Source organism: Trachurus japonicus, chromosome 3 (assembly GCF_045865225.1).
Source record: "Trachurus japonicus isolate A0001 chromosome 3, Traja_1.0".
NCBI classification, from domain to species: Eukaryota; Metazoa; Chordata; class Actinopteri; order Carangiformes; family Carangidae; genus Trachurus; species Trachurus japonicus.
This window is the reverse complement of record NC_140909.1, coordinates 36,305,240-36,331,969: the sequence shown is the minus strand read 5'-3', so window position 1 is coordinate 36,331,969 and position 26,730 is coordinate 36,305,240. Positions and strand designations below refer to the sequence as shown.

General features: G+C 41.0%; 1 protein-coding gene across 3 annotated transcripts in view; it reads right to left on the bottom strand.

Annotated features, from left to right (window-relative positions):
• tspan4a (tetraspanin 4a) overlaps positions 1 to 26,730 on the bottom strand; it is a 153,967-nt gene that overhangs the window by 49,523 nt on the left and 77,714 nt on the right. For all 3 annotated transcript variants that reach the window (XM_085771852.1, XM_085771853.1, XM_085771851.1), the window contains one exon: positions 6,619 to 6,810. In XM_085771852.1, coding sequence (XP_085627978.1) covers positions 6,619 to 6,810 — 192 coding nt within the window. The remainder of the gene's footprint in view (positions 1 to 6,618; positions 6,811 to 26,730) is intronic.

The window sequence follows — 26,730 nt, the reverse complement described above, 5'->3', positions numbered from 1 at the left end:
CTGTAAAAGACATAAAAACAGATCTGCTAGTTACCGTATATGGCCTGCCTCGCGCTTTACTCTCAGCCCTTATCCCAGTTCTCAGACATTTTTATCTGAGTTCTCATTAAAGATAAAGTCACTATATTAGGCGATTTCAACAGTCATGCAAATGTTGATAGTGACAGATTCTGACTGTTTCTGCATTTAATTCACAATTAGACGCTCACTGTTTTCATCACACCCTCTGTCTTATTTTGCATAGAAAGTGAACGTTTAATAATAATATTTCCTCAAACCCGCCTTTGTCAGCCCATTCTTTATTATTATTAAGCTTTGACTTTACAGTGATGGATTACACAGCATTTGGGTAAAAATCCATTATAGTAGGTGTCTGCCTGATAATGCTGTAACCAAACATAAAGAAATTCCATTATTATTTAGTCACCTGTCATGTGTCAATACAAGGGAGGACAGCTACCTCAACCTTACACCCACACAAGTCGATGATCTCATTGAAAGTGCTGCAGCATCACTGCCTAAGACTCAACACTGTTGGCCCTTGGAAAAAAGGAGGCAGTGAGTCAGAGGAGACAAATTCAGTGGTAAAATTCACAAAAAAAAAAGAAATTTCATGAAAGCAAGTGTTCCACCAATTGAGAATTTCATGAGGATTTGAAAGATAGTCCATTAATATACATAAAAGCCCTTTTGGTGGTTGTTTAAAGGTTGTGTCTGTTCGGCTGTAGCCAGGCTGACACAGAGCGCTATTGATCCAACTACTGCTTTCATCCTCAGGACTAATAACTTTATGAGCTTTACAAATAAAATTGTGACTATTCCAGAAAGAATTCATCACATGCCTCCCACGGCTGACAGATGTATATTGTTCATTACAGAAGTGAACTGTGACAGACTTATACTTAGTCTGCTTGTCTCTTATAGATCTATCTGAGCTAAGTAACAGTTTCTCCTGAGCTTTTAACCTGTCAGACCCTCTCTCTCAGTAAGGTTGTCCAAGGCTGTTCTTCCTTTTAACACCACTTCTGTATTGGAACAGATCTACTTATCACCATGTACAGGTAATGTAGCCTACCATAGATAGATTTTATTGGTGCATTAAACGATGTCTACTTAAAAGGCCTCCTCTTGATCCAGTCCTAACTTCTCCCCTTTTTCAATAAATCCTTGAAAAACCTGTTGTAATGTAAATGTAATGTGTGTCACAAGGTTGAGGTTCTGTGGTACAGTAGGAGCAATACTTTTCTTTTACACTGTATTATCAGGAAGCACCACATATATTTTAATAACAGATGACACCCACATGCGTCTATGAAGCCAGATGTAACAATTCAGGTGGTCAAACTTCAAGCATATCTTAAAGGCATTCACTTTAAACTTCTTAACTCAGACAAAATTGAGATAATTTGTCCCTAATCACCTCAGAAATATATTATCTAGGTTACTAGTAATAAAATCTTGGAATCGTTTTAGAGAAGGACGGCAGCTGGCTTCTTCCACTTGTGCTGTGTCAGAGAAATTAGAGGCATCCTGTCTCTGGATAATGTTGAAAAGTAGTCCATGCATCCGTTACCTCTTCCATGGACCACTTCTAATTATTTTTATTAGGACATCCTAACAACGCTGTGAAGAGCCTCCAGCTGATTCACAACGCTGCAGCATGGGCACTGACGTGAACCAGGGAAAGAGATAATACATCTCCTGTGTTAGCTTCCCTTATATATGAAATCCAGAGTAGAGTTTATACAGTACTCCTCCTCCTCACTCGCAGAGGTGTTAATGGTGAAGCAGCGGTGTACCCAATTATCCCAACAGAACACCCTGCTCTCAGAATGCTTGCTTGTGCTTTTCTAGAGTTTCCAACATGGGAGGATGAGTCCTCAGCTATCAGGCTCCTCTCCCACGGAACAAGCTTCCAGTTTGGGTTCAGGAAGGAGACACCTTCTCTACAGTTAAGTCAACTGTCCTCTTTGATAAAGCTTATAGTTAGGGCTGACTCAGACCCTGAACCATCCCTTAACAATACTCCCATAGGCTTGGGCTGCAGGAAGTATTCCCATGATACACCAAGCTCTTTCTCTCTCTCTCCCCCTCCCACTCATATTATTCGTATTCTCTAATTGGCTCTGCTATCATTGCTGCTGTTATTGTTGATAACACCATTACACCTGTGGGTATTACTATTATTATTTTCCCGGGTCTCTCTCTCCTTTTCTCTTAACCAAGTCGGTGTTGCCTGTGCTGCTCATTATGAAAACTGGTGGGTTTGTTGCTATAATATTCTACGGTCTTGACCTCATCTCTGTAAACTGTCTTGACATGATGTATTTTTTAAATTTGTGCTTTACAAATAAAATTTAATTGATGAGGAAATTATTATGAACATGCAGATAAGCAAAAGTCAAAGATAAAGTTTGAGGCTTTGTCAGACTGCCAAAGCAGAGAGGCCGTCATTGACTTGTGAGGTCAATCTGACCGAAACCTGCATTTATAATCACAGGAAATAACAAAGTGTTATTCTGAGCTGGAGCTGGAGCATCAACTCTGTCAGGAGGACACATGCAAAGTCTGGAACAACAAAATGATTCATCTGAATGTCTCCTCCTTGTTTTGTTCCTGTCCTGTCAGAATGATGACTCATGCTTTACCACCAGTGATCTGATTGTGTTAACATAAAGAACTAATTTGCTCTGAAGACCTGCAACAGCCAAACTGACCAAAGTTAGTTTCCTTAATTAAACACCCTGCTTCATACTACAGGCCTTTGGTTGTCTGATTGTTGTCTGATTCCACGGTTCATGATTTAGCTTTGTTTTTTGGCTCTTCGTATTTTTGCCTACTCCCTGCCTGGTGTTGTTTGGACCGACTATCCGCCTAACTATTCAGCTGAGACTTTGCCTTCGTGAACTTTTGATCATCTCCCGAGAGCTTCCCCGCATCGCAGCCTCTGTTCGTTCTTAAGGCGTTGTAACTTTTTATCAAAGCACCAGATGTTTTGTGAGGCAGTTGCTCATCTGCTGTGTTGATGATTCAAGCAGGAGTTCGGAGCTTCACATCCAAGCGAGCCGTGTGGAAGAGCTCCAACAATCACAGATCATAAAAATCGCCTGTTTAGAAAATGAACAGAACTATTGCTTTTAGAAACAGAGACACCTCCAAATACTACTTTTGACCAAAAATAGCCTTTTCATTGCTCATAGTAAGACGCTGATTGAGAAAGTAGGTCTTCAGTGCATTCAAAGGAGTCTCTGAAGGATCAGTTTCCACAGTAATATTGCTACCCACAGTCTTTGTGAAAGTCTCCTGCAATACCATCTTGTTAAAAAAAAAAAGAGGTACAAAGTTTTAAATTTATACAAAAAGCCACAAATTTCTTTGAAGTCCTTATCAAAGAATTACAAAAGCATACTTTTGAAGACTGGAAATATGTAACTCTAATGTTTAGCACTACAACTTACAAGGTCCACAAAAGGCAATAATCATTTTGCATGCACAGAGCGCAACAGTTATTCCGCAAATATCTCACATTGATATTGCAATACTCGTCGTACCTCATCAGCAATCAACATGCTAATTATCCCTGAAATTTGAAGGGAGAGGAGTCTTTTCTAATCTGCATGAAGAATGGGCCGCTCTGTCACTCATTAAGGCAAACTTGTAATTCACCCAGTCTCATTATATTGACACAGTGCACGAACTGGTCTGGTCACTGTGGGGAAAATGTCATGGATCACGTTAATGATCGACACTAAGACTCATTCCCACAGAGCTCATAATTGCTTTCTCCTGCTGTGCCATTACTATTATGATTAATTCTATTTTTTCCGCTCAGAATTATTCTGATAAACCCGGTGCAGTGTTGGTGCTTGATTGAGTTTGTTTGTGTATCAAAATACTTATAAATCTTGAAAGGATCTGATTGTTCACACTTTATCAAGGCCAGGCCCAGCTCAAAATTGGAGCTCATGCACCTCAAAGTTTGTATATGTTGGAGAATAAGATGTGTGTAAAAGATGTGTTTTGATATTTGCTATGAAACACTTTCTTGTTTTCTGACTTGCATACCACTGAGTATGAATCTCTATTCTCAAGGCTAATTCAGCACAGACTGTCAGACCTGGTGTAAACATGGCACACAGCCCTTAAAATGATGTGTATTTTTTGTCTTTCAAGCATTCAAGATTTGGTCTTTAAAGGAATAGTTCACCAAAAAATGAAATCACCAATCAAATGAATCACCCTCATGCTGATGAATACTCCGGATTAGTTTTTTATTCCTCAAAGTGCATCTGGAGACCTGGGAGGCCGGTTCGTAGTCCAACGAAAACTTTATATGAGAGTAATAGTGCCCGACACATAAAACTACACAACAACCATTTAATATTCCTCCACACTGCTCGTCCACTGTAATCCAAGTGTCCTGAAGGGATATAACCAGAATTTACTCCAAACGACGTCATTTAGGACATTTTACAGCCTAAACAGTCCTGTATTGAATTTGCCTGGGGCACGCTCTCACGTTCCCGGACTTGCCTAAATGACGTTGTTTCAGGTAAACTCTGGACTATCTCCCTTCAGGACACTTGGATTGCAGCGGACGGGCATAGTGTGGAGGAATATTTCAAGGTTTTTGTGTAGTTTTATGGACCTTTTTGTGTCTGTCCCTATTAATCTCATATAAAGTTTTTGTTTGACTACGAACCAGCCTCCCAGGTCTCCAGATGCACTTTGAGGAATAAAAAACTACTCCAGAGTATTAATCAGCATGAGGGTGAGTCACTAATGAATTTAAATTTTTTGGTGAACTATTCCTTTAACTGTGGCTACGCTAATATTTATAATTTTCACGTGGGTTTTGCAGCTGTTGGTAGCCACATGTGCAGCTTTCTGATGTATTTGGATTCTGGGCCGTTGCACATTTTGCTGCCGACACAGTTTTCAAAATCACCAACACACAAAATTCATTTCAATTCATTTTTTTCTGAAAGAAAAGGACGTTACTTCAAATTTAATTATACAAGAAATGTTAAAGCAGAAGTAAGCGGAATGTTTGTGTTAATATAAGTCTTAAATAGTTGTATCTTCCGACGGCAATCACTTATATAGAGTGTTTGGTCTGAAACACGGGTCTGTCAGTCACTCTGCTCTGCTGTAAGCCGAGGAGAAAACTTTCCTTGTATCCTACAACCTTTATCCAATGAGGAGAGAGAACGGCATAAAGGGGCGGTCCTCTCTGTGTGTGCAGCCAAGGGATGCGTGTGAATGTGGTGACGTAGGGACGAGGGCGGGGACCGCTAACTCCATCGGCTGACAAGAAGTTAGCCAAAACCACCGGATCGCTTACTTCTGCTTTAAGATGAATAGCAGGCCATCCATACCACTATGTCTACTGACGGTTTCAAAGTGATATAAATGATCATCAGCCACAATATTAAAGATGTTGTGGTGTGTATGTGTGTGTATGTGTGTGTGTGTGTGTGTGTGTGTGTGTTTGTGTATGTGTGTGTGCGCGCATAATTCATAGCATTGAAATTGCTTACTGATCGTTATTGTATCAGATCAGTGCAGTGCATCTGCATCCATGTATCAACAACGGTTTGGCTGTAAAATAATTATCGACATGATGTGTTGCACTGTTCTCTGACATGATTACAGTGCTGTCAGTACCCCACCATGACTGACAATAGCTGCTAAACCCCCAATTAAACAGGTTTTACAGAGATTAGGCAATGTAGTAAGAACATTTCAAGATGGTTAAAAAAAAAGAAAAAAGAAAAGGGAATCATATCAGTGGGGGCTCTGGAGTGGGTCCATGAAGACAGCATGCCTCTGGATTTCAATTTCTTGGACCTTTTTTTCATCACTCTCCTGTCTAAATGTTATTAAAGCTTTAAGTTATGCGCAATGGAGGACCTGGCTGCTTTGAGTGACAAGCGCGTGAGAGTGTGTTGGCATTTTCCGCGAACCAGCATGTACTGAAGCCTCGGTGCCACACGCTTATTTGATCACGCCGAGTCAGGCAGTGCAAACATAGTGATGATGGAGCAGCTCACTCTGAGCTTCAGAATCGCTCTTCAGAAACCCACCGTGACAGTATGGAGGCTACATCTTTATACACAATCTATCATTGGCAGCCTTCAGTCAGTTATAAACACCTCACTGCCACCTTTTCAGTCGGATATTGACACAAAATACAGCGTCCACTCCAAACCCCCCTCGACATAATTATTCAGGTTGCTTCTACCTTTGATTTTGTGTCCATTGGGCTTTTAGTTTTCTTTTGTCTATGAAGCCACACAGTGATTATTGGGACTTGTGCATTTATCACAAACAAAACCTCAGAGGCTCACCCTGACAGCTATTTTAAGGCCTAAACGTAAAAGCTTTTCATCAAATGGATGGAGATTGAATGTCCAATGTGTCTTATCAATCTGTGATTGCATGAAAATTGTATGAGGGTGTCAAAGCTTATTGCTCTGCGAAAATGTGTTGCCATTGTGATGCGATGCCATCTGTCACGCCGGGCAACAACAAGCCGAGAACGACGTCACGTTTAGCGGACAGCCTTGGGTTTAAAGTTAACAAGAGCATCAAGAGCCATCCTGACAAATAACTTACCGTGAGCAGCAGAGGACGGCTCTCTTTGACAGCTCCCACGCAGCCCAGACAGCCAATCACCATGATGATGGTCCCCACCGCGATGAGCAGGTTGGCTGCTGACAGGGAGGGAAGGGATGATGACAGGGTGGCAAAGTTTCCCTGGGTCACCGAGAGCCACACCCCCACTCCCAGTATCCCGCATCCTCCCAGCTGCCGAGGAAACACAAAGAGGGAAAAAAGGGCGAAAAGCTTGTCAGCAGCAGAGCCAAACTCATCTTTAACAGATACACGCAGACAAACATGGTGGTGCATGAAAATATTTAGTTTTTTCAAAGTGCATGCCAGAGGAGGGTGTGCAAAGACTGAAGAGGGAAAAAACAGAAGACCAGAAACAATTGGGGTAAAAGATCAACAGAGGGAGGAGAATAAAACCAACCTCCGAGGGGAATCCAGTTTAAAGTAATAATTGTACATTTGGGAAAGAATATGCATTTGCTTTCGAGCAAGAAAATGAATCCCACTCTCATGTCTGTTAAGTAAACATAAGGCTGTATGTTTGACAGCCCGGGCCGGTCCTTGCCAGCAAAACATTAACTAAGGGAAGTCTTGTTGGACGCCTGGAGACTGATTTCTGCCAGGAAATGATCCCCGCCGTCAGACGCTGGAAATTAATTTTCACCGTTAATGAGATAATGTTTTTGTCAGTGAGCTTTTGGAGACGCTGATAGGTGGATTTTGAAGAGAGCCAGGTTTGCACCTTGTTTCCGGTCTTTATGCTCGACTGAACACAGACGCTGCTCTCTGTATCTCGCCGTCTTGTCGTCAAACTCCCAGTGAGAAAGCAAATAGGTGCATCTTGCAAAATGTCACAGCGCTGCTTTAAAGTCTCAAGATTCACACAGTCCGGACCACAAAGATGTGATGCATTGTTTGCTTTTGCTGTGTTTCTTTTTTCACACTGATTCGTCACAAATCTTGAACCCTGCAGTTGAAGTCGTAAGGACTGACGGCCGGATCCGACATGCTGAGTGGGTAGAGACGGACAAGAAAGAGGTGTCTTTTCCTCTAATGTTACAGGACGAGTTGTCACTGTGCTTTCGCTCTCTTTTTTTTAATGGAGAACTGCTCTGATATCTTTATGATGGATCAGGGGGAATTCCTGCACTCTCTACTAAAACATTTGCATGGTTACGGAAAGGAGCCTGCGTGATCATATAGATATACAAATTTCCGTAGACATGCCTTTCTTTCCAGTTCACAGGATAAGCACCTGAATTTTGATAACACTGAAGCTTTCCAATGTATGCTAAATCACACATCTACATTGATAGTGCTGTGGTTGCTCTGTGCGGCTGTTTGCTTTCACACCTGAGTCTGCATAAGATCTGGAGTTGTTATTTTGATTAAGGTTTACAGATGAGAGTGTCAGTAATGATACTGCAGTCCTCCTGGAACTGGAAATGAACTGGGAACATGGTTGTAGATTTTATTTGACTGTAGACCACCACACTGAGTTTGTCTCATTTTAAAAACAGAAAGTCTTTTGCTCAACATGGTGAAATGTTTTATGCACATTTCAAAGACAGAAAAGTATGACTTTCCCATTAAAGAGAATGCATTATGATATTAGACTAATTATCACCTCTACCAAAGAGGTTGGGATTTTAATGTATGCGACCAGTTACAGTGAGTTGGGGGCCAGTGTTTGAAGAATCCAGCTGCTGTGGGAGGAAACCTGCTGTCTCTGGAGCCATAAGCCAGTTCACACCCTGTTTTTTTTTTTTTTTTGCTCCTTTGCAAGAACAAGAACACGTATGCTTTTATATGCACAGAATGACAAACGGTAACACATTCGTCATGAACATCAGTATCACACATACGGCCACTTTCCAAAACTCCCTAAGGCAAATAACCATAACCTTCCCTCCATCAGCCACACACACATGCTTTTCTTTCCATCTCCGGCTTTAACACAAGATCTTATTTAATGAGCTCTTGGGCTAGAAGTAGGGCAATGCAAAAATAAAAACCACTCATCTGGGGCTCCATTCACTGAGGCAGGTTTGTGCTCACCAACTAACGCGGCCGGGAGATTCAGCAGCTTGCAAATGAAGGGTCTTTGGGTCACTGTGGCTCACAACGGACCCCTGCAGTATTACACCCCAGAGTGTATTCTCTAATGAAGATTGGCCACAGTGAGGAGGATGGAGGATGAAAAGGAAGCGCTGGGAATGAACGGTAGTGAACGGATTCATGAGCTCATCAAAGAGGAGGAAATGACAATGTGGGTACAGTGACTTTATATTCTACAGATGTGTTTGTTCATCTTCAACCCAGTCCTGCTGAAACTACAACCACGCAGTCACTTTGACTAACTTTACACCTACACATATCTAATAATAAGCCAAATTCTACAATACCAAAAAGGAGTAATTAAGTGTAACTCAGTTCTTTATTTACATGTATGATTTCCATCATGATTGGCATCTTGGCTCAGCTGCTTAAAACTATATAAAAAAGAGAAAAATGTATAGTACAGTATGTATATGGAAACAAAATCTTTGTTGTCTATTCTCACAATCTCAATCATTGTGGAGTTGCACAGGCACACACATGCACACACTTTCTGATAAATCAATGTTGAAATGCTCTGAAATGCCCTCTTCACTGCAGCATTTTAATTTAGTTTTAGATTCAAGAAATATAATTTCTAGTTGAACAAGTATTTCTGTTTTCTCTGAGGTTGCAATCAGTTAAAATTAATTTTGTGGAAAATTTATGAAATGAAGTTTTTTAAGCTTGGGCATAAAACTTTAATAAGAACTTAGTCGTTTCTTTTCCATTTTGACTCAATCGGATTTTTCTTTCTCGAGTGTTTGGTGGATATTAATAATTTAATCTATTTATCTATCTGTGGAGAGGGAGGGAGAGGAGAAGGGGGGGGGGGGGGGGGGGCTTCACTCCAACAACAGACTTCTTGAGTACCAGGAAATAACCAAGAAGATGCCAAAGTAGCAGCTTCTCTGGCAGCCAGACATGTTCCTGCAGACTGCAGCCTGACAGACTCACAACAGGACTCCTGAAATTACACATTTTGAATGATATGTAAATCATTATATTAAACTGTATTATTGTGTATTGTACTTTGTTACTCTACAGAAATCAAACAGTTGACTGTGGCATTATATAAGATGTAGTACAGTATGTGACACACACTATACGTACATTTATATTCATTTTTCTTCTTGGCAGTAAACCTATTTGAATCTTGAATCTACAGAGAGATGGAGGTCATAGGTGTAATTACTATATGATTTGTCATATAGAGCTTACATGGTTGTAATCACCTCTTGTATTTCCAAGCTGCTGCTTTGCCTCATACTGTAGCACCAGCAGGAAAAGATGTAGCAATCTGACATAAGAACAGATTCAACTTAAAATCCCATTCCATTTATACGGTTCATGGAGCTGAAGTTATTTTAGAAATGATAATTAAATGACACATTAATGTAACGTGTCAGTTAACATCAGTTTTCAGCTATTATCACAATCAGGAATTAGCTGCAAGGAGCTTCACAGTGAATACCACCCTCTATCCTCAGGCCCTTGTCTCAGATAAAGAGCAAAAATAACAGCAGATTTCTTATTGCAATACTCTTAATAAAAGAAAGACATCCATACTAAGAGTTAGAACTTGGGTGTTTCAGTGAGGGGAAACATATTGTAAACTTGAATACAAATGTTTCAGATTATTTTCAAATAAATCAATGAATTGCTTGATCTATAGACTGTGAAACTCAAAAATAATGAAAACATCCATATCATTATTTCCCAGAATGGAGCGAGGCTAAGAGTCCAAACTGATAAGGTTTTCCACTCATTGCAACCCGGCTTTAAGTCTGTTATGCATCAGTGATCTGATACAGAGAAAGGCAAGAAATCCTCACATTCACACAATCGGCAACTCCTTTCTGTTTTTCCTTGATAAACGACTTCACTAATCAATGAATCGACAGACGATTTTCCACTTCTAGAGTACGGAGTAAAGTGTTGAATAATGCAATGCAGCACTGTCTTCTTGCATATAATCACCACAATTTCCAAAATGCTCATGCAGTTAGTTTTTCCATCCATCATCTGTTACACTTTCTCTCTGATCACAACTGGTCTTGATTAGCACTCATCCCAAAACCAAAACAGCGGCTTCAATCTGTACAGTTGGGCAGATTTTCAGTGTTTAACTGATGCAGCCATCTGGAGGGCCGCCCTGTCTCACTGCAGATTTGTACATTTGAAGCAAAGCTTCTGTCTCTGATACATTGCTGCTGATGAAGGCCCCGGCTGCTTCTTCAATAAATACCTTTTATAAACTAAACTTCCCTCATTGCCACGGAAACATAAGACAACGTGTGCAGAGAGGGGCAGAAATATCTTCGCCAATATCACTTTGATAGTGTGGTAATGAAAGGACATCTCTCTGAATGGTTCTTCCAATAAAATATACATGTACAGTAGATGTACTTGACTCTTGGGCCTGAGATGTATAAAACAGGTGGATGGTTTAATGACTGCCTTCACAGTATGTGAATATCAGCGCTCTGATGTCTCTGCAGTTATGAGCACTCCATCCAGAGCATGGGCTTGGAATACATTATTATAATTATATTAATCTGATTAAGGTCATAATTGTAATTCTTATACATTCATGAATAAAATGTGAAGGTCTCAAGGCCAGTGATTGGTAGAAGAGACAGTCTACATGAGAACCAAACCAAAGACTGAAAGCTTGACTTCACATGCTTCATGTATTATTTCTTTTGTGACACTTTGAAGTTTGAGTCGTGTGTTCAGATTGTCCCAGGAGGACGAATCCTGGTCCTTAAATTTGTTCTCCTGGTTACAGCCTAGTGACAAGGGGCCGTAGGGCATTGGGTTTTAATTAACCTCATACTTTAGATGTGTATTGCCTATGTAACGTGTGTGATTTATGAAAGCAGTGTGGAGACCTGGGGAGATGATAGATTTCTGCACTGTCCTTGATTTGAAAGGGAAATAATACAAAATAGATTAGGGTCGAAGTACGAAGAACTTAAATCATGTGATAAATTTCTTGCATGAGAATGAAACAATCCCACAGCGACTGAGATCAGGCACCTGGGTCTCCGGTGGCACATTTTTCATTTCTACACATGCAGTGGAGTTTTTATTAAGGTATTTCTGATATGAAGAAACAGAAGCCAATATTTTGTAGATCCATCCAACCACGCTGACTTCTTCCTTCTGCAGCCTGTGGTTCTCCTGCATCTCACTATTCACTGCTTTAATCTCAAACAGTCACATTGTGGTAATTGCACCAGCTAACTCTAATGCAATTACTTTTAATTGTGTGCTGTCAGCTGTCCCTGTAAAAATAAACAATAATAATAATAAAAAAAATGTTGGCTGGACCACAACAGCAGGGCCAGCCCTATAATTGCATACGTCTGTGACTGACTGAGTGGTCATAGTTCCACCATTAGTCAACTGAGTCCCACATGACTGATTAGGAGTTCTCCCATTGGCCGCTGGTCTTTCAAAATAACCATGCTTAGATTTTGGCCGTTTAGTGACTTAAAAGAAAGCAAGAGGAATGCCTGGATATATGTGCACTGTGTGAGGAAGGATGGAAAGTAAAAAGAGGAATTTCCACTCTGTGGATAATAACGTTTTCGTATTCGTATTCGTATTCGTATTCGTATTCGTATTTTGTTTGTCATAAGCTTCTTTCAAAGTACATTCAGCTGAAATCACAGAGAAGTTGTTGTCTTTTACTTATCTGTTCAGTGATTTTGTCAGTTGATGCCACAGTTAGAAAAACAGCATTTTATCCTTGCATCCATGGAAATGGCTTTGAAGTGGCTGCTGGTTAATATGTAGTCTTAATGGCCTGTTTTAAGTCTTTATCTCAAACTCAGTCCACTGTCTGACAGCAGAAACATAAAAACACAAAAAATGATAAGAATCTTATCTTACTGGGAGTTAAGCAAACAGATGAAAAAGAAGTAAACACTGAACTTTACACAGTCAAGTCTTGATCTAAGACTGTGACTTTGAGATGCCTGAGGCACAAAATTAAACCTAAAGGCTTCACCATATACACACAGGAACTGAACTAATATAACCTAACTATATATCTGATATATATCTGATCTTATCTTATCTTATTGTAGACACCCAGCCCACAAACTATTTTTACAGTCAATAAAAAACAAAAAACACTCAGCATCAGTTCACAGCAGTGTGAAACACAAAACCTCCTCTAATCCCCGCTAAAACAATAAGATCTCACACACAAATGAACAAGAAAGGTCATCTGGAAGGCACCGACTCTTATCAGCAGTTTCTGATCTCATTGCCTTTGTTCAGGGTTCACGCCATCCTAGATGACACTGAGGTCATGTGCTCTTCATCTCTGTATTTTTAGCGACGCCACATCTCATTTTAAGCAGTTGGGGGATGGTGTATTATATAATTACACCATGATGGGTATTTTGTTGGTTGATTTGCTTTGATGTGTTTAACATTCAGCTTTTCCCATCAGATTATTATATCTGGGTGTGTGAGAGGGTTTTGAAGCAGAAGGCACGAACAAGTAAAATATCAAATCCAAATAGTTTGAATCACTATTTATGTGAACTTAGACTCATGACTAAAGCATTTCCAAATTCTTGGCTCTGACCTTGAAGGCTGTAGAAGCTTACTTTAAATATTTCGCTTGAAACTGAAAAATACACGTTTTCCCACTTGCAGGTAGAATCAAGCCCTGCAGTTCACTTTGGTTGTGTTTTCTTAGACAGTGAGATCTCTGCCACCCAAATTCAATCAATGGAATTGATTTTGTGGTCCTCACATCATTTGGAAAACAACAACAACTAAAAAAAACAAAAAAACTCAGCAGTGTTTTTTTTTTTCCTCAGCCACTGTCACAGACTGAGGTTTGTGCACAGGTATTTTTCCACCGTGTACCTTAAGAATAAAATAGCTCAGCTGGAAAGTCCACAGTGATGCTTAAGGATTATCCTGAACAACCTGAGTCTCCAAGCAAATGTCAAATAGAGCATTTTTATTTCTATGATGTCTCTGCTAGAGCAGGAAGTCTTGTGGAAAAAATGAAAATAAAGCATTGTAAGTGTAGGTCTGTAACAGTTGTAAAGCACTGAAAGGCTGGCTGACATCATTTTGGCCAATGGTTTTCGACCTCTGCAGACTTTCAGAGATTTCTCTTCATCAGCCAATTACAGTCCCCAACCACATCTAGTTAAAAAGCTTTTCACTTCATCTCAAGTGAAGTATGGGCCAGAGAGCAGATTTTCCAACCTGTTAGTAGGTTGAGGTGTAAAGTAAACATCCAGCATCTCTCCTGAGGCCTGTGCATCATCATTAATCATATACTGTAGCAGCTGCCTGTCTGTAGCATTTTATGAGGGTGTTGGTCAGTTCGACTTCTGAGAGAGGCAGAGAGTGAACACAATCTTTTTCTGAATCAACTTCTCTGGAACTGAATGTCTCAAATCACAAGAACACTATGTTTTAGATTTTTTTTTTTTTTAAACAATATTGTCACCGGCCACTATACAGTACATGCAGCACTACAGTAGGATCCATTCTTTGTTTCTTTTTCTTTTTAAAATTTTAGATTTAGATTCAGATGCTAATTATGGTTCTTCTGCAAAAAACATTTTCTCAGTCAGGTAAAATAGTTTTTTAAAGGTCAGAACCTGACTGTTAAAAACAGACTGGAAGGTAGTCAGCAGCATCATCACTGGGGTTGGGCTCAGCTGGCTGAAATCTTTGCTCTTCTTGGCAAATACCATTCTTGATAGCTGTGGTCACCCCCTAGAGGAGTTTAAAATGTTGCTCAGTTAGAGCCGCTTCACTGCGTTTAAATGCTGCAGAGAAAGGAACACGGTTTTAAATTGTTTTATATAATCTGGTCTTGGATAATACCCCCCGTCACATTAAAGTGTAACAGCTTTGGCACTCTGACTATTTACCTTTTTGACATTTCAAGTATTGTGGAAAACCAGATTTTGCAGTTATTTATTGCCATATTAAATCCTCCTGTTTTCCATTATATATGCTGCTCTTTAATACCGACACTGTTGTCCTTCGTTAAACGAAGACACAAGGAGCACCATCTGTTCACAAACCTCGAGCAAGATGAACCCAAAATGTTCAAACCTGTTAAACCCAAATCATGCATGTTTTTTTTTTGCCTGTACTGTTTTTATGTGTGAGCCATTATGTAAACAGGAAACTGTACCTCACCTGAGGCTGTTTACTGCCTTCAGATTGGGAATTTCAAGATGCGAAACATCCTGCCCCTTGTTGCTAAGGCGAGCACAAACACCAAACTTCCCTCAAGCACCTTCGTCTCTGGTTTCCTCAGAGCTACTGCGCACAAAGATGCTTTAACAGCAGCAACATAAAAAACACCATGCAGCTAAAACAGGAATCCATAGAGAAGTTACCAACAGAAGAGACATCTAAGAGACAACCGCTAATGAAATGATGACAAACTGACGTCTTTAAGCCTGTGTAGCTGAACATATGTTAACCATACAGTAGAGTCTTGGTAATTGAAAACACTGCATATTTGTTAAAGAACATAACATGCGTCTGAAATCAGTGGGCACTTTTTAATCACCAATCAAATTCCACTCCAGCAGCCCATTTACAAAGACAAATTAATTCATTTGAACTAATTCAACCCCCCACCCCCTCCTTTCCCCACCCCTCTACTCTCCCCTCATCCATTTTTCAATCCATCCAATTTTGAATTAATTTACACAGCTACACCCATTTCTCTCTTCGGCTTTTACAAACATATTTCACTAGCAGTGAGAAAGAAAGCGGTGAAATGCATTCATGTCACAGTGATCAGGATTTTAACAGCAGATTACACTGGCTGAGTAATAATGCAGTAGGGGATGAATTTCCATAGAAAGTACTGACCTGTTTTACTGTCTGTGAACATTTGACAACCATGAAGGAGGAGGCTGGAGCTGTGCTTTGTAAACCTCCAACACCAGCAACACCCAAACTAAATTCCACATCTGAAAACTCCTTGGAGTGGAGTGAGGCTTTATTGAGATTTCCATAAACCTGTTACAATTCATCCGTAATCTTGTCACTCTACAAACAATTTGAAATGCAAACGCCTTGAGGTGCCACCACCAGTAAAGTGTCTGAGTGCTTTATTGAGACTGTGACACAATGTGCAGTGGAATTGATCATCTCAAAAACTCTAATCAAATAAAAGCACAGCATGATAACATTTTGACAAAACTACACATTTCTCCCGCAACTGTTCAGCCGTGCTCCAAACTGAAGGTATGTAAATGTGTCACAGTTTTGGTTTGGGCGTTAATGTATCTAATCCCTCTATAAAGAGATTTGTCGAGCAATTTTAGGGACACGAAATCTCATCCCACAAATCTTCCATTTGATCTTCTTTGACTTATAATTGCTTTTACTTGTGCTTCTGCTGCGTCTGCCATGGTGCCGTGACTTGCAGGGGTCGTGGCAAATATGAGAACCCACATATAAGCTAACATCTCCAGTAGGAGGTGTGTGTGTCGGTGTTTGCCTCCCACGCTAACTCACCTGTCCAACAGATGCCCCAATTTAGTTTTCCCACCTCTGATAATATACAGACTGTTTCCCACATAACTGTATATCTTAGTTATTAACGACATACTTTTAAGTAAAGAACAGCTTCAAGGTCTCAACTGTGTTTTCTTATTGTGATATAATTCCTGTCGTTAGTGGAGGAGCTATCTCAGGTGCCCTTAGTTCTGTAAGTAAAAGTTGTTTCCTTTTTTTTTACACCATAGGCAATTTTTCATGACTCAGAGTCATCACTTCTGCAGCTTGGATGAACATGAAACACTCTCGATTAAATCCATATCAGTTCAGAAAGATCAAAGCTCTACATGAGATGAACATTGACATCAGAAAATAGCTGGTTCTTTGATTGAAAAAAAAAAAGTCAAAGGTACAGTACAATCTCTGTACAAAATAAAAATGTGCACTGCCAGCAGCAGTGAGAAGCTAAAGATTGGGACACAATCTGCAGCTTAAGGAGCAGTTCATGTCTGAATTCTTGGTATCTTGGTCTTTAGATGAATTCATTCTTTTTTTTTTTTCACAGATTCAATGAAAGTAGTTTTTTGTTTGATTCTGCTCTGATCAGCATATGGTAAATGGAGTCAAATGGAGTTCTAGTCACTTGGAGCACTCAAAGCACTTTACACTGTATATTCAGTCACCCTTTCACACACATTCATACAACTCAATGCCTATAGACAGGCTCGGAGGCTAATGATTCATACACATTCATACATCGGGGGGAAGTGTGGGTTCAGTGTCTTGCCCAAGGACACTTCGACATGCGGACTGGGGGAGCCGAGAATCGAACCTCCGACCTTCCGACCTATACCTCCTGAGCCACAGCCGCTGCTGCTCCACTGCAGCTGTGGCCAAGGCCAGGGACGGAGTGGCCATAGGGCAATATGGGCAAATGACACAGCGGCCGAGGCGCGGCTGCCGTGTGAAGGCGCGACCTAGGTGGCCGCGTGAAGATGCAGCTGTGCTGATGTGGCGGCCAACTCTAAAAGACTGAACATAGTAATAAACGGGGGTAAGAGCAGTGTAGCTCACCTGGTAGCACAGCTTTCCCTATGATCAAGAGCTACGGTCCAGTCTGGGTTTGAATCCTGCTTGGAGATCAATGCATTTTCTTGTCTCATTATCATTATGATCACTGCAATGTGTATATATGGTGTTTGTGTAATGTGTGGCCTCTCTCTGTCAAAAATGCCAGGGCCTCTTTTTGGTGCCAGTCCGTCACTGGCCAAGGCTCATGGGTATTGAGATATTTAGTTGTGTCTGAGTTTGAAACATAATCCCCCATGAACTCAGCTGAGATTAGCCAAATCTATAGGATTGTTACATTATCTAAAAGTCCTCTGACACCATGATGTAGGTGAGACTGATGTGTTGGGGGTCAAATTCACCATATTAGTTGATTGGCTGACCAGCTGTAGGACCCTAACTCCACCTCACTGCAGTGATGTAGATTCAGCTTGTTATTCTCCTCGCTGCTCTTTCCTCTTGGGGGAAGACTCGGTGTCTCACCTGGGACAAGCACTGGAATTAATGGTGAGTCCTGTAGGCAGCAGCCCAGGTTCAAATCCATCATCCCCTCTCTCTCCCTGCTTTCCTGTCTCTATAATAAAGCCATTAAAAGCCAAAAAACATCTTTAAAAAGACTGTTTCATATTGGTCAGATGTCGCTCTCACATACCTCATTGGTTCCAGTAACCTCACCACCTCCTTCTTAGTGAAGTGCTTCAAAACTTTGTCTGCAGTGAGCTCCTAATTCTTGTTCCCAGCCACTCTGAACTATAACATTGTGCGAGGGAGTTTGTCTGGCAGATCACATCTATGTTTAATCCACCACAAGACAAACACATTTTCTAACGTAACAAGCCCATAACTGGCACAAGCTTTTTTCCTGAGCTTTAAAGAGGAACCTATAAGGAACTTGTTGAAGCCAGACCTGCGTCTGTGGGTTTTCCCACTGTGACAGTTCTGGTGGGTGTGTTCATGTAGGTGTGTTCTGGACAGTGGACAAGTTTGACTAATCCATTTCCACCCAAGACTGCCTCACAGGCAAACAAATCTCCTCCTGTTTTATTTACAGAACCTCTGCACACAGCACACAGGCAAAGTTGTCGAGATAAGATGAAATAAACGCCGTGAGGAGGAGACACTGTGTACGCCAATATTACCCTGATACAATAAACTCCCTGTTAACTGGGTCTAAAACATGAAGTGTAATGTGTATTAGCCTATATAACAAGAGTTCAGTAGGAATTAAGAACATAAACAGGTGCTGTGATTCTCATTCTTGCATTGAAAATGCCTCAGATGCTGCATAAAATACCACAGTAGCTCAGGGATCAGCCAGTATGAGAGTCTATGCACTGAGCCAATGTAATGTAATATATATACATATATACGTATATATTTTTCTTCCTGGAACTTGATTCTTCTTTGCTCTTTGCTGCTATTAAATTGTAGCCAACACAGGAAGTTGTGCTGCAGCTATTGTCACAGTGAAGAAGAATTGATTCCTGGGAAATACTGAAACATTAGCCATTGGTTGATGCCACTGATAGGTGAACCGCAGACCAGGTCTTGACTCAGACACACTGTTCTATCTGCACCTAGACATAAATTATTGATTTCATATTTTGACCAAGGTTTTCTGTAGTAGTGAGACACAGACTGACTAGAAAAGAGTTGGAGAAATATGTCAGACAGCAGCATACAACAGTTTGCAGCTGTAGCTACAGTACAGTCTTAAATTCTTTTTCCACATTGTCAAGGATGAAAAGACCAGATTTCTTTTCATTGCATTGGTATTAAGTGGGTTATAACTGCTTTTACATAGACTATATACCGTTCTTGAGCTCGAACCTAATGCAAAATGGACCACACATTCATTAATTACTGATGATTTATGCTGTTTCTTTAGGTCGTAATTAGATATTATAACAAATTGTTATTAGATAAGTCTAGACGTCATACTCAGTGTGTCAGAGTGACCCAGGTATTAAATCACAGCCTGTGTGACATTAAACGCCTGAAAAAGCTTTGTATTTACCTTGGTGAACCTGCAGAAACCTCAAATAAAATGTTTTAAGATACAGCTGAAGACTCCGCAAAGATTAATTTGTTCCTGATAAGTTTTGCAGAGGGCCACTGTGACATAGTGTTTTCTAGACTTTGTTATATTTATCATGAGCAGTTTAAGATGTTAGTGGAGACGCTCTCTGTTCTGTGTCTAATGGAATTTGGGAAAGATAACAATGGAGCTAATGAAGCCAAAAGACCACGTCTGCAAAAGTGCAATACAAGAACAAAAGCCTGTTCATTTTCTATTAACAGAGTATTATTGTTGCTGTTTTTCTTTCTTTCTGTGCTTTGATAATTTATAGAAAACAAATCTGTGGTGAATATTTACCTGTGGCTCTTTCACAACTGTCAGGCAACTACATGATCTGATCTTTATTTTCCTTATTGAAGTCTTGATTTTCAGAAGTGCAAATGTGGTGGGAGGGGTGGTCGAGTGCTGAATCTGATGGAAGTTCTTTGATACATCATATTATAGAGGCTAAACATGTGTTTAGTGAGGTTGCAACTTGACCATCAAAACACAATCAGTTCATCCATCCAAGCTAATACTTTTACAAAATTTCAAGAAGCTCCCGTAAGGTGCTGAGATTTGTGTCCATGAGAGCTGGATGGATGTATGACCTGAAAACACAGTGCGGAGGCAGTTTTGTAGAGAAACGAGCTCATATCCCTGAGAGTAAAGTGTCAAAAACTCACTTGTTGTTCTGGCATTAAAAGAAAAAAGAAAAAAAAAAAAGCTTAGTGCCAAAAGGGATTGTCTTAGTTTTGAATAAACAAGCTGTTTTTATGAAATTATACAGCTGAGTCTTGGATTTCCTTGTTGGCCAAAGGGAAATTGAAGAGATGGAGGGAACTTTTTTTCTGCTCTGTCCACTGTCTTGACACTTTTCCTTAAACCTGAGAGCTGAGGTGCTGACGCTTTGAGAAAACTCAGGAGACGCAGTGTCAACAAGTAAAGAGGTAAAGTGAGGAGAGCTGAGGCAGGGATATAGTCTGCAGGGTCAGAAAGCCACCAATTCACCTGTCACCTGTACAATAACCATGTTCAATAATAGTTTGAAGAAGGAGACAAGTCAACCGTTGTTCCCCTTGCTCCAGTGCAGCAAGGTTAACTAGAAGCCACCATGACAACCTCCCATTATAAACAGTGCAGTATCAGTCATGATGTCACTGTTACTACAGTACATCTACAGGGAAGCAGTAATGGCAGTCAATAGAAACTCATTAGTCTCATTTCAGTGTGGAGAATAGAATAGAATAGAATAGAATAGAATAGAATAGAATAGAATAGAATAAATCTCTATGGTCCACCCTAGGGTGGAAAATTGACAAAAATTTAGAAACCTCCACTGCATGTAGCAGTGAATGTGTGTGTAATAGTTTCTCTCCCAAAAACTGTGAATAAATAAGAGTTTCAAAAAACCACCTGGAGACTTTTTGGAGCAGCAATGCCAACTTATCCATCCTTATTACCATTCAGTAGCATTCAGCAGTCAGTATTAATACATCGAGGTAAAGGCACTCTACTGTATTATAGACCTGCTCTCAAAATCCTAAGTGCAGACATATGATCAGTTAAAAGCAAAAACATTTGCTCTGCTGAATTGTGACCTGAGAGTGCCGTACAGTACTGTGATTATTGTGATTACAGTAAGAGGTGTAAGGTATTAAAGTTTGTTCACTTTCATGCTTAAGTAATCCTAGCAATGCTCTGTTATTTTACTATTTTAGGGCCGTCTGTTTGCTGTTTGAAGCAGGGTTGATGATTAGTCTGGTGTGTGCTCGGTATCCAGATGGTTCAGAACATAGTTGAAGGTTTAAAGAGGAGCAACAAGACTCCAGAGATGTCTTTTTTTTTTTTTTTTTTAATTTTGTGTCTTCTTGAGGCTGGTGTGGCAAATGTTAGGGACAGGTGTGTGTACCTCGATTTCACAGCTGGAGGCTGCACGACTGGCGCCCCTGAGGTCGGGATGTGTGCAGCCACTGAGGCCAATTTAGCTGTAGATGATGGTCAGTAAATCCCTCTGAATTGCACGGCTGCCGGCTTGTTAAACTGCAAAGTCTTGTCTTCTGTGGCTATTAAATGCAGTGGATGGACCTGACAGCCGAGGAACTGAAGTAAAGTAATGAGGAGTGCCGCACGTATTTCTTTTGCTGAGTAATTAACACATTGATGCGATTACTTCTGCAACAAGTATTGAGTAATGAGTAACCGATAAGCTGTGTAACACACTGCATATGACATTATAAAGTTGTTAATGTGGGTGCATCAGTGTGTAAACTGTGTTTTACAAAGTTCTGCGACACAAATTTGGATTTATTTCCTGGACTCTAATCATGTGTGTATGATTGTGTGTGTGTGTGTGTGATAGAGAAAGAGAGAGATAATGGATACCATTTCCTCTTTGGCCTCAACGTGTTATTTCATGAGTCCATCTGAGAGGATAAGAGGGTAAATGTCTCTTTAATGGAACTGCTAAGAACTCATACCTGGAACATGACAAACCCTGCTTTTATTGTAGAGAGGCACAGGCAACAGATGTTATAGGCTCTACTGGTTTAATCTTTGACAATGCACGGTGTTTTATAAGATTATCATCTCTTTTAATGTAAAATCTGATGTGATCCTGAAGCTTACAAAACTGCACGTATCCACGCTACATTTCTTCCTGCCGTTGACTCGACTCAGAGTTGTTTGGAAATGCTGCTGGTCACATTTTTGTTTGGAAGATCCAGGATTGTGTTCCACTATGGATGTGCAAAGATAGCCATGGTTTCTCCCTGATTAGGTTTCATCAGCCTCAATTTCCAGTGGTGGAAACAACATGGATAACAAATTACAAGCGTTACTGACCTTGTTGTCTCTGCAAGCAGCTGCTGCACAGGTAAATTCTGAATTTTAACACTACAGCAGTGTTTTGCACCATTTTGTGCAACAAATCAGTTGCAGGGTTGAAAATCAGCTTGTTTACCGCATGGCTGTGTCCTTCCAGGTGTGTTGGTCTGGACAAATACTGTTAAATACTCTTTTAAAATGAAAAGCCGGGTAGATGTGGCATTGAGTAGCCTAGCCTAGCTTGAGTCAATACTGTTCACAACTGAATACTACATTTTGCTGCTATTCCCCTCTGAAACTGTCTTCCTACCACAAGCCGTTCACACGCACCAGTATAGTACATAGTGTTTGTTTGTTGAAGTTTGCCTCTGGCGTCCCAGCATCCCCCTCACAGAGACTTCAGCGTCTCCTGAAGCCTGGCGAGTGTACAGACAGTCGGCACTGATCGCTACTTGTTTTAGCTGCTCCGTACCTGAAGAGAAGGACACACTTGGCACTCACACGCTGACCTACTTTCCACCATTGAAGCCTGACAGTGTCTCCTCAGCCTGAAAATCAGTTGTTCTCCACAAGAGGAAGCAGTCTTAAAAAAGGCAGACAGTCTGGCCGGGTCAGCAGAATAAGGGGAGTTAAAGGGGGCATATTATGGAAATATAACTTTTTGAAGACTCTTTATTTGGGTGTTTGTCTTGCCTTCCGGCCCCTAAAATATGAGAATAGACAAAAAAAACTGTAATTTTCAGGCTCCCTAGGTTGAAGGTAGAAGGGGTGGGGCGGGGCAAGCAGTAGTTCATTTGCATTTAAAGGGACAGGAACTGAAATCAGCCGTTCTGAACAGGGCTGTTCTGAGAGTATGAAAAGAGCTGTGATGTTTGATCCTTGGGGTATTTTGACCAACGCATGTCACAGATATTAAGACACCTGGGAACTATTTTAATTTATGGAAAGGGGGCATAATATGTCTCCTTTAAAGGATGTTGGGTTGGAAGCTAGGAAAGTCGCAGTTCAGGAGAACTGGTCATTTGTCCAGCAAATGATATTGAATCGGTTCAGTTCAGTGCTTTTATTATCATTGCACATGGTACAATGAAATGAAGTTTCTTCAGCAGTTCATACAATTACAGAAAAGAAAACACACCTTTAACTCACAGCCATCAGATTTGAAGCCGCTCTGATCCTTCACACCTCCTCTCTAGCCTCCACCTCTCTCTAGAACATTTAAAACATTTTACATTCCTGTTTCAGGCACTTAGTTGACATTGAACCCAAATTTAGAAAGAGTATGACAAAGGTGAAAGCTTCTGTATACACCAGAATGTACAAGCACCCAGGACTTGTTCGTACTTGGCCTCTGACTTGAGTCTTTTGTAATTAAAAAAAATCACCTGTTTTTTTTTCCCCCACTTCAGCTTCTCCCACTATTTAAATCATAGAATATATTTAACCTCTCAGGTCAGACTGTGCTACTTTGTACCCAGACTGTTATGTGTGTGTGAATATGTGTATTGCAGTATAACACTCTGTTATTCATACAAATGAAATCTCAACTCTCAAACAACATTATGATACCCATTACTGAAGACACACAGGAGAGAAGCTGGGTAAACAGAAGAACTCTGCAGGAGTCAGTTGCCCATCCAAAATCCATACTAACACATTTCTCATAGATTGGAGGGAATAAATCTGCATCTGCCATGAAGTACACTGTGTTCACTGTGCCATTTTCCATTTAATTAGGTACATAGATTTTTAACCCTGGCTTCTCTGCTGGGGATAACGGCATCTTTTCTGAATTATCGCTCCAAGATCTGCTCAGAATTGCAAAAAGACACATGTTCTCGGAAACTTAATATCTTCCGATCTATTAGGAGGGCGCTGTGGAATGGAGGAAACATACTACCCCCAAGGTGTTTTGATGTTCCGTGATAAAATCACACTGTCGCAGGTCTCACACAAGTGAAAGCTGTGAAATATTGCTGTGTAGCATCCGCTGTGCTGTATAGCCTCCTGCTGCCATCCTCCCACTCCCACACTGTGAGTCTGGGACACATTAAAATACTCGTTTGTGCAGAATGCATTGTCTAAATCTGCTATTTTTTGGGGAAGGTAAGGCAATCTCAAGACCTGCAGGGAGTTAGGATGGAGGGCTTGTGTCTCCCTCGACAAACACTCAATGTCTCTTCACTGCCCTGGAGTAGATGTCAGGCCGGTTCACTGCATCGTTATCATCATTATTATTATCAATAATTTTGCTGCAGTAAAGAAGAACTGCTCTGCATGGATGTCCTCTCCTTTAAAAACATGTGCACCCTCTCTGCACAATACATACTGTCTAAACATTTTCTGATACTGTCAACAGGGGCTGCCTGCCTTACAAAGTCATTGCCAATGTTGGGTTTAAAGGTTTCGTATACCCACTTAGTTAGGGTTAGAGGAGCTGTGTTGCCATGGTTACAATAATAACCACTCTGTTGGTTCTCTAACTTAAAGGGATAGTTCAACATTTTGGCAAATTGGCCCATTGCCATAATCGCTATAGTCATAGCAGTAGGTTCGTTAACTTTATTTGTCGGTGTAAGTTATTTTTAGAACGGCGGAGCGAAGCGGCAGGCTGCTCAGGGCTATGCTATGGACGCTAAGGGAATTTCTTGGTTTCCCTCATCAAACTCATCAAATACAAAATCCCAAAACTCCAAAACGCTCTCATGGACAAGTTGTGACCTGCACATTCACCACGCTATGAGATAATAATGGAACGTTACGAAACTGAGCCTTTTTCGAGGTAAATACAGGGTAAATACAGAGTCTGCTTGCTGAAAAACTGTCCCTGAACGCAACGCGCATCAGCGGTTTTGCATGAATTTACGTCTAAAACAGCTCCGTCTCGTAACGTTCCGTTATTATCTCATAGCGTGGTGAATGTGCAGCAACACAACTTGTCCACAACAGCGTTTTTGAGTTGTTGGGTTGTGTATTTGATGAGTTTGATGTCCATAGCATAGCCCTGAGCAGCCTGCCGCTTCGCTCCACCGTTCTAAAAATAGCTTACACCGACAATTAAAGATAACGAACCTACTGCTATTACTCTAGCGATTATGGCAATGGGCCAATTTGCCAAAATGTTGAACTATCCCTTTAATTAAAAAAAAAAATCGACAGTCACCGGTAAATGGGGAAAGGAGGAGTGGTCTCCCCTGCTGTTGAGCCTCCCCATGTAGACCGGGTCTCCATGGAGACGTATTGCAACTAATGAATCAAATTTCGAGAAAATCAACAGAGGAGGAACGTGAATGAGTGCACAAGCAAATATTAGGAGTGGGTTTGTCGGGATGAACAGGTGGCGGTGCTGAGTTTCCACCTGCTTCCATTTAGACCACTGCAGCGGGCGGGGGGGGGGGTTTGGAGGCATGCATGTGACGTCCTCATTCCTCCACAAACATCTCACCTGTAGTTCTTCGTTCCTTCAGTGCAGCAGAGACGCTCTCTGCACGTGCGCCTGCAAATCCGTCAGATTTTGTCGCAGTTTGATACACCCACACACGTACAACTTTTTCACTTCAGCCAAGCAGAACATTTTTTTCTTGTGATATCTCAAGAATTACAGGCATTTCCACTCAGGTTTTTTTTCCATATGAGCATAAAAGAAGGTGGATGGAAATTCACTTTATCACTGTCACTTCCCGTAGTAATCGTGACTCTCGTCATAAATACTGCAGCCACCGGAGTGAATATTTGTCTTTTTTTTTTTAGGCATTTCCTGGACTCTTCTCGTGCTGTTGTTTTTCTTGGAAGAGCTGTCTCGTATTTTCTGCAAGCGCTGGTGTTGAGGAGGAAGATTTAGTAGCCGTGCTATACTGTGTCTCTGCCTCCCTGAGAAACCACCAGACCTAACACATCCTGCTGTAAAAAAGCCTGCAGCCTCCTGAGAATCTAAACACAAACTGCCAAGTCTCAACCAATACCTGCCCCCACACCCCCTGTCCGCCCCCTCTGCCTCCTGTGCCACCATCCATTCATATTCCAAACACAGTCATTATCAAGCAGCGCAAGTACAAGCACGGCACAATCGTCTAGATGTCTCCAATTTGCTTGTTTTTTCATGCCCATCAGAACAGCTAAGGCAGGGTGCATCCTGTACCCACAGGGAAAGCTGCATTTACATTTTAACGTCGTTTAAAGTGCAGCTGCGCAGGACATCATGGAGCATTTATAAAGACTAAAAGAAAAGTGGGGCCTGGGTGATGCAAGTGCTTATTGCCTTCATGTTCCGCTTCCATTACAGTGAGGCTGACGTCGTTGCGCTCGATAAGCTTCTGGAATGATGTTTTAAGAGAAGTCGGGTCACTAGAAGTCTGTAACACACTGCTGAGCCAAAACACAGCTCTCAACAACCCTCTATAAATAAACTGGAGGAGAGTGGAAGACCCAGAGAAGATGGAGAGAGACAGCAGGAAAGAGAGAGAGAAAGACAGAAAGAGAGGGGGAGAGACGCCACAAAGGGTAATCAATAAATCTCTAATCTCTTGAGGATTCTCTCCTCCTCTCTCCTC